The 12,773-nt window shown below is 44.6% G+C and overlaps 2 protein-coding genes across 2 annotated transcripts in view; one reads left to right on the top strand and one right to left on the bottom strand.

Annotated features, from left to right (window-relative positions):
- Window positions 1-12,773, bottom strand: part of LOC115757662 (dedicator of cytokinesis protein 3) — a 42,621-nt gene that overhangs the window by 6,404 nt on the left and 23,444 nt on the right. Inside the window, exons 4-6 of the mRNA XM_030697979.1 lie at window positions 2,170-2,290; window positions 1,863-2,100; window positions 67-1,806 (exon numbers count right to left, since the gene is read on the bottom strand). Of these exons, the coding sequence (XP_030553839.1) occupies window positions 67-1,806; window positions 1,863-2,100; window positions 2,170-2,290 (2,099 nt within the window). The remainder of the gene's footprint in view (window positions 1-66; window positions 1,807-1,862; window positions 2,101-2,169; window positions 2,291-12,773) is intronic.
- Window positions 9,167-12,442, top strand: LOC115757665 (innexin inx3). The gene is made up of 5 exons (XM_030697982.1): window positions 9,167-9,400; window positions 11,080-11,288; window positions 11,349-11,809; window positions 11,870-12,023; window positions 12,089-12,442. The coding sequence occupies exons 1-5, from the start codon at window positions 9,238-9,240 to the stop codon at window positions 12,284-12,286; spliced, it is 1,185 nt and encodes a 394-aa protein (XP_030553842.1). The 5' UTR covers window positions 9,167-9,237; the 3' UTR covers window positions 12,287-12,442.

Raw genomic sequence — 12,773 nt, 5'->3', positions numbered from 1 at the left:
AAAGAGGTTAAAGGATTCGGTTAGCTCTTCTAGTCAGGGCCAGAACACAGGCAAAGCAAAACTTACCATCCTCATGGAAGAGCTCGCCCGAAACCAGATCCTTGACAGCCTGCAGCTTGGCCTGTATGAGCCGTATGGGCGCACCGCGCGGTATGGCATCCAGCATATTGCGCGCCAGCATGCCCAACTCGGGTGCGGGCAGCGTATCCTTAAGCTGTTCGAGCACAACGCCCGTCGAGGCCAGCAGCGCCTCCTGGGTGGGTATGATGACATCGTACGACGGCACTGCCAACATCCCGTTCAGCGCCGTGAACAGCGAGTGCAGATCCCGCCTGAAGGAGTCCTCATACTGACCACCAGTGGCGCGTGCGAACAAACGACGCGATTGAATCAGTAGTTTAAATATATACTCTAGCGAGCCGAAGCACTTCTGAAAGGGATCCGGATGCTCGGCCTTGGTCATGAACACAGCCATATGCTCGACGGAGGTGATGAGACCCTTGTAGACCAGCGCCGCGGCAAAATGATTCTCGATATATTCATTCATGACGGGCCGAAAATGTTGGAACTTGTTGCTCTGCAGGAGGCTGAAGATGCTAACAAGCACATGGAAGACCAGGCCCGAGTGCTGTGTGCTGTTGCCCTCCTCGTTGGAGAACATGGCAAAGAGCGCATCGAGCACATCTTGAAGAAATTTGACCAGCTCCTCATCGTTCAGCCGAAGCACTCCGGTCAGTGAGTCCTGTATGGTGTCGGGATGTGCGCGCCACTGCAGCAGCGACAGCAGATCTGCATTTTGCGTCAATTTGGTGGAGCAGAGCAGTGAGCGCAGAACAAAGACCTCCTTGGAGCTGCGACTAAAGCAGCCACCGCAATCCAGTTTAGCCTGCGCATCTCTGGGGCGGCACTGCAACCGCAAATAGCTGGCCGCTTGCAACTTGGCGGGATCCTCGCACTTGTACACGTACAGCTCGTGCAGGCCGTCGCCCAGTGTGGCGCCGCTGGTGTCCATGAGGCGGGCAAAGCTGAATGCAAACAATTTGGGCTCCGATTTCTCACGCGTCGAACAGTGCCGGAACTCGAAGCGCACATGGGCGGTGGCAAACTTATCGATGGGCACGCTCAGGCGCAGCATCTCATTCCAGCTGGGCGCGTTTTGATGATACAATATCATCGAGCGGTATTGCGGCAGTGCATCCATGCCGGAGGCGCCCCACAAACAGTCCCCGAGCACATTGCCCGCCACATCCAGGACCACAACGGTGACCAGTATATTTTTGCCCGTATTCTTGCCGCCGCGCTCGAATTCGGCGCGTTCCAGCGTGAGGAAGAGATCGTTGCGTACATCGCCCGGCATGATGACATCGGGAAAGCCCATTTTCCGTGTAATTGTGGTGCCCTGAAAGAGCAGCGGCTGCTCCTGCCGCGCCTGCCCCAAGCCGCCGTGCAGCAGCTTCAGTGAGACGACAATGCCCTGGGTGCTCTGATTGCCCGGCTGTATGGGTGAATATTTGCCACTGGATTTCTTGATAATCAGCTCGGGCAGCACATGGAAATCCTTCTCCTCGCTCTGGTATAGCTTAAAGCTATACTCGCGCTCCTCCGTGGACTGCTGCTCCAGGTTGCTGTCAAACTGACATATGTCCGCCAGGGAGAGCACGCCCACACCGAAAGGACGACGATAGGTGGGTCCGGTCAGGCAGGAGCTGTTCTTTTCAGTCTTCTTTATGGAATCTGATTGTATTATTTTGCCCACGCGCATAACGACGGCTACCAAGTGCAGTTCCTCGTTGAGATCAGCGGCGCCTGCAAAGATACAGAGTTAGACGAGCTGCAACTGGCTGCAGTTGGGCAACATTTACCCAGATCTGTGAAGACGCTGCAATTGCTGTGCAGCTTCTCAATGTAATTGGAGAAACCATCTTTGGAAATCTTGACGAGAAAACGCTCGGATACCGGGCGCATGCGATTGCCATCGTACAAAAAGAAATAAACCTCCGCATCATCGCCGCCAATCCGATGTCCGAAATCTCGCATGCAAAAGTACAAATGATGGCTGAGTATCTTGCGCTGGGTCTTCCTTCGCAGCGTGCCGCGGCTCTGCGAGAAAGTGAATGGTAGTTGGGCATTAAATCGAAGTTCTGCCTGATTATGCCCCTAGCTACTTACCGAAGAGGCCTTGGCATTATCCGCGCTGCTCACATGCACATTGTAGAGCTTCACTATGCCAATGCCATGCGGATCGACGGCCAAAGGACCCACGCGCGGCACCAGATCGAGACCCAGTTTGCTACAACAGATTCAAGATCAAAGATCAAAGATTAATCAAAAATTGGGTGAGTGTAATGTCGCTGACAAACGATAGGTGAGGCGACAATATAATCAAATGGGAACAGCTAAAATAACTTTGCCACTTAGTCACGTTCCGAGCTGCTTGATATGTAATCAGAAAATGAATCCACAGTGGGTGGGGAGGAAGCAGTCGCTGGGGGAGAACACCGCATGCAAACCAGCTGCGTTTATTTGGGCAACTATCGGAGCTTAAATGACTTTGACGCATTCATTATTAATTGCCACATTGGAGCCGAGTGGTACGCCAACGACTTTAATTCAATTTGGTCAGTCAGCGCCATACGGCTCCACTGAGGATCATTAATCAAAGATCGTTCCCAAAAATAACATCTTAGAACGCTGCAGCCGGGTGCAACCCGCTGTCCAATACTCGCTCCAGTCGAGAGGCGAGTTGACTAGGAGATACCCTATGTTCCTATTCGAAGTTTAAATCTTTTCCTATACATATGTGTTTCTTCTTTCCTCTGCACAGCTATATGTATGAGCAATGCACTTTTGGTAAACTTGAGTGTTTATAGTCTTTTCTATATGGAATCCAGCCAAGATCTAGCCGGACAGTCAGACAAACGGACGGACAGCTGTGGTTCGATCGATTCGCTCAACGCTTGGGCAGACAGACGGACAATAAGATGAGCATTGCACAAGCCCGATATACTCTTTACACTTGGTGAATGGGTACCATAAAACGAGAGGCACATTAAAGGTAATAACAAAAGGTGTGCTGCAAAGATAGCTCAAGACTCTTAATTTTGTTCACACTAGGTGATTTCGAAAGTTACGCATGATCAGTGTTTGGCAGTTTTGTGAGAAAACATATAAATACTGGAGAATATCTATGTAAAGTGATTATAAGACGCAAAATGTGTGTGCTACATATTGGAATATGTCTTCTTTTGCAGGTTTGCTTACATGCCTATCTATTCTTATAGGCCCCACGATCCTAGATCAAACAAATTATATATAAAATCACCTTCCAATCTAAAAGGTCAACTGGGTCATTTCTGAAATGTTTCAATTTCATCATATTTCAAGGGTCTACTTATTTCGAATACATTTCGTTCAAAAAGAATATGTCAACCTAAAATTAAGATTGTAATCTTAATAACAACAACTCCGCTAGCCTTATAAATTAGGTTCTAACGTGTTAACAGCTTCCAGTTTCTATTTCGGGCTAAAAAAAAATAAACCAAAAAATAAAAGGAAAAACAAAAAGCCGAGAGAAATTTACATTGGACGATCGGCGTTAACGTTAAAGTTAAAGTTCTCTCGCATTGCCATTGGATCCGCATGATATGACGCATAAATTTGGCTTACAAAGTAGCTGCCCGTCTTGCGGCCAAGCCGACTCGACCGGGCCAGCCAACGAGGCACAGACACATTCACCAGCAACAGGCACAGGCACAGGTAATGGGTTCACGGCATTCCGGTGGCGCATACGCGACTTAACCTGCCAGCCACAGCAGCTAAAGCAGCAGCAGCAGCGGCAGCGGCGGCAGCGAGAGCCCATCCAACGTCATCAGCAATATGTTGCCGACGTCGTCGACGATGTTGCTACCTCGGCTACGCTTGAGTTTTCTACCTGGCTTACGCAGCGAGCGAGACGCCGGAGCGAGAGAGATGGCAAGTGAGCGAGCGTGTCTAGGCGAGTCTTCCAACGCGTTGGCCAGAGCAGCTCAAGAAGCCGTTTTTTTTTGTTAACGAGGCCTAAACGACTTTGTCGTTGTTGTTGTTCTTCTTCTTCTTCGTCATGCTGCTGGCAGAGAGCGGAAGAGTGAGAGTGTGCGAGAGCGCCAGAGTGGCGGCCAGTGCGAGAGAGTTGCCAGTGTTTAAGAGTGAAAAAAACAATGTGGTTTCCATTTTGGAACTGGAACCGGTCAAGAGCAGAGCGCTCTTTGGCATAGCTGTGTGTGTGTGTGTGTGTGCGTGTGTGTGCGTTGGGCCACCTCTGTTACGCCTTAAACTGGGCAACTGGCAACTGGGTAGCTGTGTGCAGTTGACGTGACCAAAAGAAATGCCTTGCGCCTCAAAATGTATCTCATGGATACCAAAATATGAGAGGAGCAAAAAGCGAGGCGCGCGCGTGTGCAGTTGCGCCCGTTGGCTGCGCCGAGCTGCCCGAGCTGCCCCGAGCTGCCCCGAGCTGCCCCGAACTGCCCCGAACTGCCACCGACTGCTGACTGAACGAGCGATACATACGGTAGCCAAGCGCGTAATAAACCCTTTAAATTGTTTTTAATTAAGTCCCGCAACGCAGCTCAACAGGTGAACAAGCAAAAGTATCTAAAAAAAAAAGATGCTTGGCCTGTGTGTGTGTGCGTGTGAGTGCGTGATTTATAATTTTTATCTTAATAAATTCACAAATTTGTTGTTTAATTAGGCGTCATGCAGCGTAGAGAACCAATTCCAATTTAAAGTGTTGAAAATTCTATTGAAGATATGATACGAAAGCAGATACAGCTCGAAGCTGTAGAAGAAGCAGACAAGGCGTTGCAAAGGCGATACAGAGAGAGAAAAAAATTAATTATTTACACATCGATAAGCAGCAGCAGCGCTGTCAACCACAAGAAGCAACAACAACAACGACAACAACAACAAGGGCAACACGTTGTTGGGCATTGTATCTGCATCTACAGGTCGCAGCAGTAACAGATACATTTTTATCACAATCACACATGCCATATATCTCGTATTTAATGTCTTTATAAAAGGTGTGTAGCTGTGAGATACATTTTCAAGCAGCTATAGAAACCAGCACAGGCAACTTGTGGCAGGCAACGGGCAACAGCCACAGACAATAAACAAACAACAAGCGATCGGACCAGGACATGCAACAGCAGCCATTACGAAATGCCATTTCATTATGGCAGGGTCCAAAGCGACCAAAGCCAACCCGAAACGGCTGAGTCATCTGGCCAACAAGTTGCCGCTACAGCAGCAGCAGCAGCAAAGGGGTTAACCAAAAGGTGGAGCAGGCGTTGGGCATTTACGCCTGGCAACAAGTTGGTCGTCTTTTTTGCTCTAGCCGGCTCCACTAGTTCTCGGCATGCAAATTGCACTAGATGTGCGTGAGCGTGTGTGAGTGTATGGTGTGTGTGTGCGTGTGTGAGTCGACAGCCCAGCGACACACTTTAACTCTGGAGAGCGCGACGTCCGCACAGACGCACTTGGTCAATCGCACTTGAGCAGGCACGAAGGCAACAAAGTCTAGGCAACATGGCTCGAAACATAAATGCTCTTCAAAATGATGACTAAGGTATCAAAAACAGTTTAATTCTGGGCTTAACATGCCTATAAGATCTCCAGATCTTAGTAAGATCATCAAAGTACGGGCAGCTTAAATACATATATTCTTGAAGACCAACAGCTCATAGGACTTGCAGATATGCCTTTAGAATTGTAGATTTCGTATTTGCTAACTTCGGTCAAGATATTGAGAAAAACTGAACATTTTCCTAAACAATAGAACTATATGATATAATGCTAAGGTGTTGATAAGACCTTGCCTATACGTAAGAAGCCTAGTAAAACTGATTAATGCCGATATTTGCCCTGATAAGTTGAAAACCCGAAAAGTTGTTTATTTTCATAATTTTCGGATAGCATCCAGGATAACATCCAATCCTGCCGCTTCAGACATATATACTGTTGGAATCAGCAAGACGAAAGGTTTCATGACATAGGGCTTAGAGCTGAGAGACTAGCTTGCATTGAAACAGCGACAAGTCACACTTGGCTGTTGATACCGATCAAAAATATATATAAATTAATAGCCAGAAATGTCTACTTATATACATTTCATAACAAAACTCTAATGTACTCTACAAGGATATGTCGACTAAGAAGAATTTTGATATTTTTCTAGTTTCCTCGAAGGCAACTAGTCTCAAAAAAATGTAGATGGGTAATAAATGCACACAAATTAGATCAAATTGAATCTAAACCATTTAATTAGATTTATGCTCTAAAATATTTATAATATTAGTATACGCCATGCTTGCAAAATATTACCATAATATTTAAAGAGCACTGAAGAGTCCTTTTAACTGAGACAGCACAGCATATCTAATAGCCTTGGATTCGAGCCCAGATTTATATTTTTCAGTTGTCAAATTGATCTTAATGACTTAAATAAGTAATCTATCAAGAACTGCCTTGGTAGTGCGATTTTATACTGGACATTGAATACAATATTCATTGCCATAAAAAGAACAATTTTTTGAGTGATTGTTCACGTTTTTGAATGAATGAAAATTATGATTTACTCGTGACTTGAGAAATAAACAACATAGAAATCGAATCTAATGAATCTGAATAAAGTCAGGGTCTGGTTGCAGATGATAAAGATAGATTAAGTCCAGTTAAATTTTATGAGTTGCTTAAGCTGTGCTAATCGTGCCGCAAAGGGTATTCAATGGCTTAACAAACCCTGTCCGTTTTTTTCGGCTAACGTTGCGTTCAGATAATGTGCTTTAGCTGCGGCCAGAACCAAAACCAGGCCCTGATCCAAGCCAGAACCGATAGAGTTGTACGCAGCGCTGCGGCAGTGGGCGCAGTCGCAGCAGCAGGTTTCTTATGAAGCAATAAATTTTGAATCGGCTGTCGCTGACAATGTGGAGCGAGGCAAGATAACTTTCGATCCAGATATATGTATATGCATATGAATGTATGTATGTATGTTGTCATGGTCTGGGGTTAAGCAAGTAAGTAAATCAACGTTGAATGCCATTTGCCTGCTCTAATGCCGGGCTAAATAAATAAGCGATGCAAGCGCTCTACCTGGAGGTGGTGGCCGATACTGCGCCCAGGTAACCAGGCCGTGCAAATGCAATCTGAGCGTAATTTCCAAGACATGAGCCGGAACCAGTCGGCGATTGCGATCAAGCAACTGGTTCCCAGAGAGACGAGAGTGAGAGAGCGATGAGAGAGCACCAGAGCCAGAGAGTGCGAGAGAGGGGGTGTATCTGAGCTCTAGAGAGACAGCGCGTATCTGTGTGTGTAGCTGCTGCTGCTGCTGCTCGAACCTGGCAGCGTTTCGGCTCAGATTCAGTAGGTTTTGGAACGCCGCTGAGCGCAGCTGCACATATTTAGAAAACGGTAATCACAGCCAAACATCAAGCTGCAGTTTTACATTACACACAAAAAAAACATACACACACACGCACATACACAGTTGTAGATACAGATACATATGCAATTACAAATGCAGCCAACACAGCTGAGGCGATTGTGTGTGTGTGTGTGCGTGTGAGCGAATAGCCCAAACACAATTTGCAACAAAGTGTAAAAACTCGAAACAACAATAAATATTAACAATAATAAAGGCCAAGAACTTAATGGGCCGCAACGCGTTTAAAACAAGTTTCTTGAATGTGTCAAAAGTGGCCATAAATTTGTACGCGAAATGCCAAATTGGCAGCAGCAAAGGAATCACTTTCAAGAATAGCGGCCCAAAAAGCTGCAACCAGGCTAAGCTAATCTTGGTAGCGCAAAAAAACTACAAAAATGAAGAAAAAAACGGCAGCAAAGCGCAACAGTGGCAATACACTAACCGACCCGACCCGAGCCGAACTTGGAAGCCTCTCGCTCTCGCACAGAAAAAAAAGAAAATACCTAAAAACCAGTTTTTTGAAAAATTTATCGAAAAAAAAATGAAAAAAGCAGCCGCAGCAGCAGCAGCAGTAAAAGAATTGAAGTTGAAATGAAGTGCCTGGCTCTCTCTCTCTCTCTCCCTCTGTGTATGGTGTGTGTGTGTGCAGGGCATGAAGCATTATGTGTAACTTTCAATGCTCAGTGCTGAAGGCAGAAGCTGCTGCATTTTGAAAAAAAAGGAGTAGCTGCCGCGGCCGCTGCGCAGATGCAGATACATTTTGACTTTAATTGCAGCGTGTGTGCGACAGAGACGACTCTATGTGTGTGCGTATGTGTGTGTTTGTGTGTGTATTGGAGATTTATGCGATATGCGCTGCTGAAATGAAAGACACACAGCTCGAATTTAAAACAACAGCAACAAACACGACAAAATTTGCATATAAACAAAAGCGCCAAAGAATTTTGTAGCTAAGAAACTCAAAAAAAAAAAAATGGGAAAGAAATGAAAAAAAAAAGAAAACAAAAGCCAAACAGAACCTGATCTCGATCTTATATGATCGAATTCAAGTCGTTAGCTCATAAGTATGTATATAGCTGAGGACTATACAAAAGTTTTGACTTTCAAGTGTGTGCACAGAGAGATTTGTATATATATATACATATATATATATATATAGAGAGACATATAAACAGACTTGCCCCAAAGTGAAATTTATGCGTGGGTTGACAAAAGCTTTAACCAGAGCCACAATTTACCGGTTCTGCTGGTGGCCCAAGACTCGCTTTGAGGCCATTCAACTTGTGTGTGTGTGTGTGTGCACAAAAGACAAAGATTAGATTAGATTGTGCCACAAAATAAATAAATAGTTAAGGAAACGAAAAAAAAAAAAACAGATCTATCTATGCCTGACTTTCGGGCCTCAGACGCAAAGAGAGAGCGAACACTTACCTAATTGTAAGTGCGGCTTGTAGTATGCCGATAAGAGGCAGCCAGCGGAAATGTGTGCTGTAGTCGTGCATCATCATTTCAAATATGTCACGTTGTGTGTTGTGCCAGATAACGCAGAACTTAGACGCGCACACACACACACACAGATATACACACACATACACCATATAACACACAGTTACACCATATAAATTTCCACATTACAGCCTGTTGACAGCGTCTAATTGCATAATAGGCAACTATAAACATAAATGTTTTCTCTTATTTACAGCTTAGTTAGGAACAACAACAACAACATCAATTAGCAATAACAATCCGAAGTAGAAGAAGAAGAAGCAGCTAGAATCATGGCAGTCTTTGGCATGGTCTCGGCTGTGTCCAGCTTCATCAAGATACGCTATCTGCTGGACAAGGCGGTCATCGATAATATGGTCTTTCGCTGTCATTATAGGATTACCACAGCCATACTTTTCACCTGTTGCATTATTGTTACGGCCAACAATTTGATTGGTAAGTGATTTTGTTTTGTTATTTTCTTAAGCACGACGCGATTCGATACCTGTGAAAATTAGTGCAGTCTATGCAAATGTGTTAGCCATGCATTTGGCCATATTTGTGCATACAATTACACCAAAAGCGCTAAAGCAGCGGAAAGGGTTAACAAGAGAACTAAAAAGACTGAGTGCGGCAATACACGACGGCGCCATACTTTGTACCCAATATTAAAGACACTGAGGACAGAAGAATATATAGAAGATAGTTCAGATCTTAACACTGAGAATGATATGTACCCAGTGTGAAAACAGCTGAAAACAGAAGGAAAGACAGCTGCTAGTTAATATTTTACGATCTTACCAACTACGATCCGTACCCACTGTAAAAGCAGCTAAACAGAGCAGAGTATAAAGCAGGTAGTTCATATCCTAACACTGAGAGATATTCTGTACCTAGTGTAAAAACAGCTGAAAATTGAAGTAAAAATATTGTGCTTGGTATTTCATGACTACACAATATTCTGTTCTCAGTTAGGAAATATTATGAAATAATTTTTTTTATGGCATTCATGATTCTGAAACTCAAACTTAAAAACAGTGGTAGATAGAGGTGTTTGCCCTAAGATCGGGCTTGGAGAAGGCAGCATATTTAGCTTGACTCTGGAAAATGTTCGTAGAAAATCATAGCTCAAAAACTTTAAAAACTGTGTGCCAACAAAACCTTAACACAAACTATTGCATATTAAAACAAGACTCAAACGTCATTGCCTAATATACCCAATATACCCTGCTTGCCTTTTGTAAGTAGAGTAGAAAGCACCTTAGTGCTTATTGAATTTTGAAACTCATTTGCGCTTGCCCAATACTCAATGGTCCGCAAATGCCTGTGGCACGTACATCAGATTTCAGACGAACACTCAAATGACTCGAATGAGTCAAATGAGTACAATGTGAGTCACAGCGGGTGGTTGCGTGTCGTGGCTGTGTGAAGATCCATGTAGCGGTCCGAAATAAATGAAACAAGCCAGACAACAAGCTTTTTCGTGTGGCCAGCCACAACAGCACGTCTGAGCCCGTTTGCGGAGTTGATTTATGGCCAAAAGACGCAGCCAGAGCCAATGTTTGTGCATTTAAAAGAAGCGCTCCAAACGTATATGGTGCCAATATAAATATTGACAATTGAGTTCTAGGAAACTTCATAGAAACCAAAAAGCACTGCGCACCGGGCCCCCCCCCCCCCCCCCCCCCCCCCTTCATTACATTAGCTAGTTGTTTACGCAAGAGCAAAAGAGAGAGAGAGAGAGAGAGAGAGAGAGAGAGAGAGAGAGAGAGAGTGAAAGGGGGGGGGGGAAGGAAAGCACGCGCATGGTTCTAGCTGGTCCGGCACACCCATCATCAGGTTGTCAGCGCTCATAGAGAACATTCCTATGACCAGGGTTACAGATTTAGATTGGCTTAATGCCACTTGACGTTGATGAACGACATTTGACTGCACTCAAATGAAATGGAATGAGGAATACAAGTGCATTTGATTTATATGTACACAGAGGGAGGTCACCGGTTCAAATCCCCGATTTGCATAGCACAAACAACTAATTCATATTATTATTATATAACACATGACTAGTGTGGGACTTGAACCTGGAAAGTTCTTTTCCAGCTGCCTACTTATATATCATTAATATGCACTTGCAGGTGATCCGATTAGCTGCATCAACGATGGCTCGATACCCATGCATGTGATCAACACATTCTGCTGGATAACATATACCTTCACGATACCCGGTCAGCAGCATAGGCAAATTGGCACCGATGTCGCCGGCCACGGTCTGGGCAATGAGTATGGCCAGGAGAAGCGCTATCATAGCTACTATCAGTGGGTGCCCTTTGTGCTGTTCTTTCAGGTAACTCTGCGTGTCCTAAGACCTTCATTGTATGTTGACTAAATGCGTTCTATATTTTAGGGTCTTATGTTTTATGTGCCCCATTGGATTTGGAAGAATATGGAGGATGGTAAAATACGCATGATAACTGATGGCTTGCGCGGCATGATCTCAGTGCCGGAGGACTATCGAAAGGATCGACAGGATCGCATCATTAAATACTTTATGGAAAGTCTCAACACGCACAATGGCTACTCGTTTGCGTATTTCTTCTGCGAGGTGCTGAACTTTGTCAATGTGATCGTCAATATCTTTATGGTGGATAAGTTTCTGGGCGGTGCTTTTATGTCCTATGGTACGGATGTCGTCAAGTTCTCCAATATGGATCAGAATATGCGTTTCGATCCCATGATTGAGATCTTTCCAAGGCTGACCAAGTGTACATTCCGTAAGTTTGGTCCAAGTGGTTCCCTACAGAAACACGATACACTCTGTGTGCTAGCTCTGAATATACTCAATGAGAAGATCTATATATTCCTGTGGTAAGATCAGTCACAAAACCAAATCAAGAATGTTTTTTAATAGAGTTCTTAATGAAACAGGTTCTGGTTCATTATATTGGCCACAATTTCGGGCGTGGCTGTGCTCTATTCCCTGGTGGTTATCATGATGCCCACCACACGCGAGACGATCATCAAGCGCTCCTATCGCTCAGGTCAGCGCAAGGAAATTGCCGGACTAGTGCGGAGTTTGGAGGTGCGTTGCGACTATAAACTGCGTGCTATAGATATGTTAAATCCCTTTGTTGTTTTTTGCTGCAGATTGGCGACTTCTTGATCCTGCACTTCCTTAGCCAGAATCTGAGCACACGATCATATGGCGATATGCTGCAACAGTTATGCAGCCTGATGGCCGCCTCACGCACACCCTCTGCCCCCTCGACGCTGGAAATGAATCCCATTAGCCATTCAATTTATCCGCCCGCCGAGCTGTTCGGCGGCAAGGAGACCGAGACATAGGCGCTATAGCAACTATTTGGCGCTAATATAAAATTTCAATGATTTCTCAATAATATTTTGTAGCCAGAGATGTGACCAATTCGAAGGTGTTTTTTTCGTAGTAGGTGTTCTAGGCGTTTAGGCTTTCTAATATAATATATATAACATATGTATGTACATCTCTAAGACTGTTTTTAAGTGGAAACATGGAATTTGAGGAAACGTCAGATAAAAAAACAAAACGAAACAAATATAAAAACAAAAAGAATTCTTTAGCAAAATTTTTACGCCTATATAAAACAAAAGCCCTTAGACACACACTTAGAGAGAGAGAGAGAGAGAGAGAGAGAGTATGAGAAAGTGCAAGTTAAATGAGAGAAAGAGAGAGATAGAGAGAGACACTCAAACACACGCACACACACACACACACACACACACACACACACACACAGGCAGACCGTGCAATTTGTAGGTTGGATTTGTGAAACGATAATGAATATGAATTATC

The sequence above is a fragment of the Drosophila novamexicana genome, unplaced genomic scaffold (assembly GCF_003285875.2).
Source record: "Drosophila novamexicana strain 15010-1031.04,08,12 unplaced genomic scaffold, DnovRS2.1 tig00000108-arrow-pilon, whole genome shotgun sequence".
Taxonomy (NCBI): domain Eukaryota; kingdom Metazoa; phylum Arthropoda; class Insecta; order Diptera; family Drosophilidae; genus Drosophila; species Drosophila novamexicana.
Note: the sequence above shows the minus strand (reverse complement) of the source record. Positions and strands in the feature narration are given on the sequence as shown.